General features: G+C 39.3%; 1 protein-coding gene across 1 annotated transcript; it reads left to right on the forward strand.

The window, feature by feature from the left end:
- The first annotated feature begins 6087 nt into the window (after nucleotides 1-6087).
- LOC110462634 (mucin-2-like) lies at nucleotides 6088-6681 on the forward strand. Its single transcript, XM_021516689.1, has one exon. The coding sequence runs from the start codon at nucleotides 6088-6090 to the stop codon at nucleotides 6679-6681; it is 594 nt and encodes a 197-aa protein (XP_021372364.1).
- Nucleotides 6682-8826: the final 2145 nt, after the last annotated feature.

Consider the following 8826-nt stretch of genomic DNA (forward strand, 5'->3'; position numbering starts at 1 on the left):
TCCAAATACCCTAGGCCAGGCTAACCCCAGCCTCTGATATATACTGTCCACAGTGTAACTTGCTAAAGGCGCTAGGTGGTACTAATTGGTCAGCTGTAAAAGGTCAATTATCTTTTTCATTCAACCATGTAAGTTCATAGGTACACTAGCCCGAAACCGCTTGACTGATTTTTGACACCTTTATAATTACCACACACAGAGAGGGCACTCCGTTAACAAACTTACTTAAAAAATACAGAGACGTATTGTAATATATACGTCTCTGCTATAGACAACAAGGAATCACACTCTATTTTCTCAGGAACCCAGTCACATGATGACAATAAAGTTATCTTCATAATGATTTTTTTAATGATTACTGAAAAATATCATCATTTTCAATAATCTGATATGAAAAGTTTGTTACGTATTAGGGGTTAGTATTCAACCTTGCTCGCTGATAACATAACTCATGATAGATTATTTAAAAAAAAAAGATTAGTTTTAAAACAAATCATCTACGTGAGAAGTTAAATATCCTAATAAGGGACATTTTTTTTATATCAAATTAGGAATTCCAAGTTAAATATTAGTTAACCTTGGTTAAGGCACTGTTGTGAAATGAAATTGTGCCTGGGGCTGTCATTTCCTGATCGCGGGACAGCCAAAGTATCTTACCTGTAGGTTTTTACCTTGAACTGATTTACCTGTATACAGCTGTACGTGATGGATAGACAATGAACTGGATTCATTGACATGGACTAAATTGCCTTGAAATCACAGAATGTGAACTTGATCAGGTACAGCACATCAGAATTCAAAGTGACCACAGGTGAATGGTCAATGCATTATCACTGCCTAGATTCTCAGGTATATAGATATCATATTGAAAGAACTGTATCTGTCAGTGGGTGGTCATGTTGCCCAAACAACCTTTATAACGGACACTAAAGTTGTTTATACCTTAAACAAGGGACAGGTCATTACCACATGGCCAGCGGTATGCCTGTTATTTAAATTACCCCTAATGCCTAGCTGCTGGTGTGGGGAACACATAGTAGGCCCATGGGAGGAGGGCTGTTACGTCCATGTATATGTAAACCGTCATTTTTGTAGGTTTCTTTTCTTTCAGACTATTATGATAGTTGGAATAATTTTCACGTAATGCGGTTTATAATGTTTTTTTTTTTTACAATTCGTTTCGACAAATATATATTCCGTATAAATGTTCGACCGAACGTTTCACAAACGCTTTTTAAATGGAAAGATGTAGACGCAAGTGCTACGGAAACGATACGGAAGTGCTACGGAAACGCTACGCAAATGCTACGGAAATGCTACGGTAATGGTACGGAAGTACTACGGAAATGCTACGGAAGTGATACGCAAGTGCTACGCAAACGGTACGGAAATGCTACGCAAATGGTACGCTGAAAGTGGAACAGCGAACGTGTACGGGTCTGTATGTCAACATCATACTTTCAAGTTTTCCAGACATGATTATGATATTACTTGCCCTCTTTAGTACAAAGGTGTCTGCATACATAGGTCGTACTTGTGAGAACCTTGTTTTAAACAAAAATGTTAGTTATTATAAGGCTGTAAAATATTTACTGTACCACTGAAGATAGATCGCTAATGGTTTACCTGTAAAAGGATAAATCGCTAACGGTCTGCATGTCCAAAGATAAATCGCTAACGGTCTACATGTACAAAGATAAATCGCTAACGGTTTTCATGTAAAAAGATAAATCGCTAACGGTTTTCATGTACAAAAATAAATCGCTAACGGTTTACCTGTAAAAAGATAAATCGCTAACGGTCTATATGTACAAAGATAAATCGCTAACGGTCTACATGTACAAAGATAAATCACTAACGGTTTTCATGTACAAAGATAAATCGCTAACGGTTTACCTGTACCGTGGTATTGGCATTAAATGCTAAAAGGTTACTTACTCATTCCGGAGTCAATATCAAACGTACCCTAATACGAAATTTCATGTATATCAAAAAAGAAAGAATACAAATTGATTTCAAAATGTTTCACTTTAGCTATAAGTACGACATGTGGTCGATACGGATCTTAACTAGGACACATACATAAACCATAATGATATAGATATTTGACAGTCTAGGAAGAAGGTTATAGCTGTTGATGTCTAGGATACTGAAAACCAAGACATTTCGACCGAGGGTTGGACCGGGGTGTCAAATATAGTACCTTTTAATTATTGTCACCTGTTCTCTTTATGTCATGTGCTCGTGTGCCATCCATGTGGAGCGAAGTGTATTCGAACGATCTATCGTAAGCAGGAGAACTCAGAACTTGTTTAAGCTGTGTCTGTTTATTTGGCAAATAGTGTAGGTTTTTAACGAGGAGATGATAACCAGTCCAGCCGGAGCCGCCACAGATCACGATCAGCAGTGGCTGATTATATTTGGCACATTACGTATAGAGGCCAGGACAAGGTGTGAAGCGACCCTGCGCCCATACAATGTAGGTCTTCACTCAGCACTTCAATGGTCTTTTTGTAAAGCTCGTCTTACTGGCTCGGTGGCCTTCCTATCGGTCAGTGTCGCACATAATTACTCTGCTTCAAATTCCTTTTACCGTTAATGCCAATTACCATAACGATGCAATTGCTATATCTCTCTCTCGATAATACAGACTAGATGCCGGCAGTAGATCGGGTACCAGCTGTGTGAGCGTATGTAAGTATTACCCTTTATGTCGGTTATAATGAAAAAACGACAGTGGACAAAGTGAAAATAGTTATCTTTTTTATTTAGAATTACGGGATCTTGGCGGTTTCATATAGATTACAAGTCAGCTATGGTCGGGGAATGCGTTTTATTGGAAAGTTTATTAAGATTGTACAATAGTCATCTAAATATGTATCATACAAATATTCCGACACAAATGAAACTGTGAATAAAAGAAGACAGGCCTATACGGAATTACAGTAATGAGTGATATGCGCCGTGGCCGTTTTGTCGTCCAAACCAATCTGTTATATTGTGTTATGCCATCATACAGCAGACAATGCTGGCGGATAGACCGGAACAGGCTGTTACAAGATGGGAATATATCCAGCACCTTTGACCGATCTCAAACCAGGGGCTATATTTAAAGGAACCAAATGACCGACGAATGTGCTGCCTCAGACGATGTACATGTAAAAATGGCGGAGATTCTTTGTTGGCCCACCAGCATCTATTTGATGGCGAGAGTAGTAGTTCGACATAATGAATTTCCCCGCTAGACAAGAAGACAGCATATTGAAGATTGATGTTGACTTTGGATCCTGTGAGTGTTTACTGGAGAAAGGTCAAGTTGCCACTGATGGGTCTAACGATGACTTACCAGACTACCAAATTTGTATAGACTAACTGTGTCACAGCTTACAGCAGACACACTTACACTGTAAACGCATCTCCATCACCGTCACTTTAAAACACGGGAATCCAATTGTTTCCATAAATGACGCTACCTTTACTGACACCTGTGTACAGCTGCACGCTCTTTTAGGTTTCTGTGTCAAATGGTAACATCTACAAAAGTGTTATAAAATACAAAGACATTTAAGATAATAGAACGTTTTGCTTTTTTTTATGGTTCCAACTTTACACATAATGTCTTATATAAATCTGAATTTCTATCATGCCACACTATCGATATTGTTTAACTATCATAGATGTTATTAACCAGTATATTATTATAAAGCTAATTGAAAGCATCTTAATCTACAGAAAATGCGGGAAAAGCAATTATGGTCTGGAGTGTGGCGTCAGTAGATTCCCTGTACAGTCGTGTCGGCGCTCAGTCTATATCTTGGTTGTAACATTACCACCCGTATCTGTTAGGAGACATGAAAAACACCTGTTTATAACATTTACGTTTTCTCATCAGCCGGTCCATACATATAACGTCGAACCTGCTCATTCAACTCCATTTCTGATAATGTCAATTTGGACAATGATGGGAACATTTGATATCAAAACAAACTTGTAACAATTTAGCAGGAGAAACGTTATACATAAACGATGTACTTCGTTGTCGAATAATCTTTATGAAAATATATTTGTTTTGTGCAGAGTTAACGATTCCCTACCAATTGTATTGTATTCTCTAAGACGGCCGCATAGGATTTTCTGAATTTGCAAATTCAAAGACAGGCAGTGTTTTGAGTAAAGTGGTGTTACGCAATTAAAGTAAACACAGACATTGCGAAGCCACGTGTAGACCTTTCTCATACAATTTGGCCAATTTCTTGATTCAGATTCATTGTAGCCCTATTTCAGGGATTTAGAATTAGAAACATATAAAATACACAACAGAATTCACTTTATATATAGAGACGTTGTGTTTGAAAGTTTCGTAGATAGCTTCTGCGTGAACGAGCTACCTTGTTGTTCCTTTGCATCTAGGTTCGTAAGGACGAGTTATTCTGTTTGTCCAATTTACTAAGGACAAAATCTTCTGGACGCTAGGAATCGAGCACGGTAACGACAGCTGTATACATGTATATTCAGTATCGTGTACAGTAAGGACACACTTGATTGTATTGCAGTAGCCTATTGTACATGTATATCCTATACATCTGACCGTAAGACAAGTTCTGTAAGCACAGGTAAATGTCTGTTGACGTGTCTCTTGCGATTTGGACAGGTTAACGTTCTATTTGCCGGCCGTGCTCACCACCCGTATACGGTTTTGTTGAAGCCATTGCAAGCTGTTGTCGGCATCAGAGCGTATATTTCCGGAATTCGTAACAATTAAAACTCTTGCATGCAATCAGTTTGTCATTCAAACTAATATTCGCGTTACGAAATAGGTCTTTTGGGGGTGATTGTTTCACGAAATAAGCCGGTCATAGGGGTTTTATACCAAACCTAGGCACAGTCCATTATTATCAGTATCGATTTGTAATTTTGTGTGAATGTGTAGAATAAATGAGAACACAGTTCACGCCTTATCAGATGACACGTATAATACTGAAGACAGTTAACTCCAGGAATGGTATAGCCCTGGCTCGTGAGCTCGTCCAAACTACCCTTGGAATGTCTCACAATAGTCTCACTAAACTGATAATATCTTGTAGTTTTGATGATTCTGAACGACCCTGTGTGGAATCAATCAGGTTTCACATATACTTGTAGGAAATTTATAAAACAAAATCAACATTACATAAAATTGATGTCAATAAAACTGCCACAGGAAGCCAGCAGTTTCATCTACTGGTTAAAAACTACAACGACTGTAAACGAAAATATAAGCAAGGTCGCAATTGTAAACGGGAAAATAGAATGTAGTGATTAGTAGTGGATGTTTATAGGACATATTACATTTTGTACAAACATTGACACTGTACATGTAATTGGGATTGCTTTCTAACACGGGTTTTCTATTTCCATATCGAAAACCTCAGTTATACTTAATAAGGTAAATGTAGCAATATTTCAGTACAGATATCCTTCAAAAATATTGCATAACCACATTTGATATGGTAAAATTACATTGATATATTACTATCACTGATGTAATATAACCACATACTATAACCACATATATATTTCAATCGCATTGTTATAATCACTAATGTTTTCTAGTGACATACATATATTATAGGCCGTTTATTATAATTATATGTATATTGATATATACCACGAGGCTGTTGTGGAGAATTGGATAGAATAGAGAGTATTTTGCCTTTAAGTCTTCTATCTACTAAACAACCTAATTAAGACAGGTTACGTAGAACAACATCAGACGGTAGAGGAACCATGTCCCCCATGATAAACTTTGAAAAACGTTACGAGTTCCGAAAACACATTTCTTACATGGTGCATACAAAATGTATTATGGAGGATTACACGTGCCCAACCTTCCATTACCACATATGTTGAACCTTCCATTACCACATGTGTTCAACCTTCCATAATCACATGTGTCCAACCTTCCATTACCACATGTGTTGAACCTTTCATTACCTTATGTGTTCACCTTCCATATTCACATGTGTCCAACCTTCCATTACCAGATGTGTTCAACCTTCCATTACCACATGTGTTCAACCTTCCATAATCACATGTGTCCAACCTTCCATGATCACACGTGCCCAACCTTTAATGATCGCACGTACCCAACTTTCCATGATCGAATGTGCCGAACCTTCCATGATCGCACGTACCCAACCTTCCATGATCGCACGTGCCGAACCTTCCATGATCGCAAGTACCCAACCTTCCATGATCGCACGTGCCGAACCTTCCATGATCGCATGTACCCAACCTTCCATAATCACACGTGTTCAACCTTCCATCACCACACGTGCCCAACCGTCCGTAATCACACGTGCCAAATCTTCCATGACAACACGTATTCAACCTTCCATTACCACATGTGCCAAACCTTCCATGATCACAAGCGCCCAACCTTCCATAAGCACACGTGCCCAACCTTCCATGACCACACGTGCCAAACCTTCCATGACCACACGTGCCAAACCTCCCATGACCACACGTGTCCAACCTTCCATGATCACACGTGCCCAACCTCCCATGATCACACGTTCCCAACCTCCCATAATCACAAGTGCCAAACCTCCCATGACCACACGTGCCCAACCTTCCATGATCACATGTGCCCAACCTTCATTGACAACACGTATCCAACCTTCCATGATCACACGTAACTAACTTTCCTTTACCACACATGCCCAACCTTCCATTACCACACGTGTCCAACCTCTAATGATCACTTGTCCAACTTTCCATGATCACACGGGCCCAAACATCAATGATCACGTGTCCAACCCTCCATGACCACACGTGCCCAACCGTTGGTTTACTGCAAAGCGGTACTTGTAATGGGTAATTGGAACAAAAAATAAATAAGATAAAAATATACAATGTTTTAACTGGCCCTGGTCGCCCGATCGAAAAAGAAAATAAGATTATTTTTTAATTGGCCCTGGTCCCCCCTTCCCCTCGCGTGTAGATGTACTTGGTACCAGCGTGAGAACAGTTTACTGAATTGTTGTTGTTTTCCCACCAGATCTCGCACCGGTGTTGACGCAACTGTCACACTCGTCTATACGTATGACGGCAAGAAGCAATTCTCTCGGGACTCCTCGGATCTTTATTCTTTAATGATCGTCTGGGACCAAACAGGTTTTGTAAGCAGCTTCTGCATTGGCAGTTAACGTGACGTTAGCCAGAAACTCTGATCGGAGACAGCGATATAAAGAGTCCGAAGGGAAGGTGTTTCTATATATATATATAGAGGTAATCGGATTTTATCGCAATATGCACGAGCTTGGTATTTGCGGTTGTTGAGTTACATGAGGTAGTTTGGCTTACGACGGTTTTAGTAGAAAACTTCCAGAAAAAATTGCTATGGAGACAAGAGATGAGGCTGAAATTGCCGTGGAGGTAAAGCAGTTTCAAAAGCGGTGTGGAACTAGAAGAGTTCCTATTGATTTTTATCAATATCGTATACAACAATTGGGGGCATTCCTCCCTAAATACCGTACAGAAAGATACGTTGCTGTTGGTCGTCTGGGTGAATCCGGCTCCATCGCGCATGTCTATGAACTGGCGTCATGAAGTCTGCCATATGACTTCCTCTACCATATCACTCCAATAAAAGGGACAGATATAGAAACGTATTTGACTTCATACTGTGCTGTATCATATATATTACATATATTCAACAGTTCTATGTATCCAAGAAGCATATAGCAATCACAAGAAAATGATCTGTACATAGACGGTGGCTTACAATGTGTACATTGTAATAAGCTGAGTTCCAATCGTGTAATTTATTTAAGTTTCAACAGCAAAATCAATGGTTTCGTCAGCAGAAAGTTTTACAGATGTTAATGAGATATCTATTTCTATATAGTCTCCTTGTCTACGAGTAGCTCTGGTCATTAGCTAGTCGTTAGGACTACGTTCCACTTATCCTTGCCATCAAATGTGACTTGAACATTTTATTCAGAGGACGACCTTCGACTGTGATCTAAAGGATGAGCTGTGTGATTCATCAATACTGATAGACAGTACAAATTACCTTAATGGTCAGCCCAAACTTACAATCTTAATAACATGTAGTGTATAATATGTATCAACTTGCATTTTGATTGGATAAATTAGACATTTAAGTTTTAAATTTTTTATTTTCGACTTAACAAATTACATTTTAAATGTTGGTAAAATATTCGGGATCCCGATCTTTAATAAGAGTAATATTTTTGGAAAAAATATATAATTTACACAGTTTCTCCCCTCCTCTCTAGCTCCTCAACTACACTGGGTGGTCTGTTGATGCAGTGGATAACGCACTCGCCTTTCATCAAGAGGACCGGGGTTCGATTCCCCGATAGGATGTGAAAGGTATTTGGTGACCTTGACGACCACGTGGGATTTCTCCGGATCCCGCATTAAACACCCGCGCGCTTCCATCGGGGTTAACAAGAGTGACTAAAATAAGTTAGAAAACTTGATTCACGATTGTTTTAAATATTAAGCAACGTTTATTTATAACTACACCAAACACACAATATACTGTCATACATACCGCCATAGATTACCACAACCGTGTAGGTCCCGTCCTCACAACACGCACGCATTCACAGCCACACCTTAACCTAACCTCATGAACGCTCATACACGAAGGCGAGCACACATATGTACATGCAACATAACAATGTCGTTGCCACACCTATACCCGAACAAAACAAACAATCAAACCCATGGCCACACCTATACCCCAGCAAAAAAAACAATCAATCCCACGGCCACACCTATACCCCAACAAAACAAACAATCAAACCCATGGCC

This window comes from Mizuhopecten yessoensis, unplaced genomic scaffold (genome assembly GCF_002113885.1).
Source record: "Mizuhopecten yessoensis strain PY_sf001 unplaced genomic scaffold, ASM211388v2 scaffold10817, whole genome shotgun sequence".
In the NCBI taxonomy this organism is placed as follows: domain Eukaryota; kingdom Metazoa; phylum Mollusca; class Bivalvia; order Pectinida; family Pectinidae; genus Mizuhopecten; species Mizuhopecten yessoensis.

Bases quoted from the DNA above. Each gene is read 5' to 3' on its own strand.
- LOC110462634 (XM_021516689.1), top strand. From the start codon at position 6,088: ATGATCACACGTGCCCAACCTTTAATGATCGCACGTACCCAACTTTCC.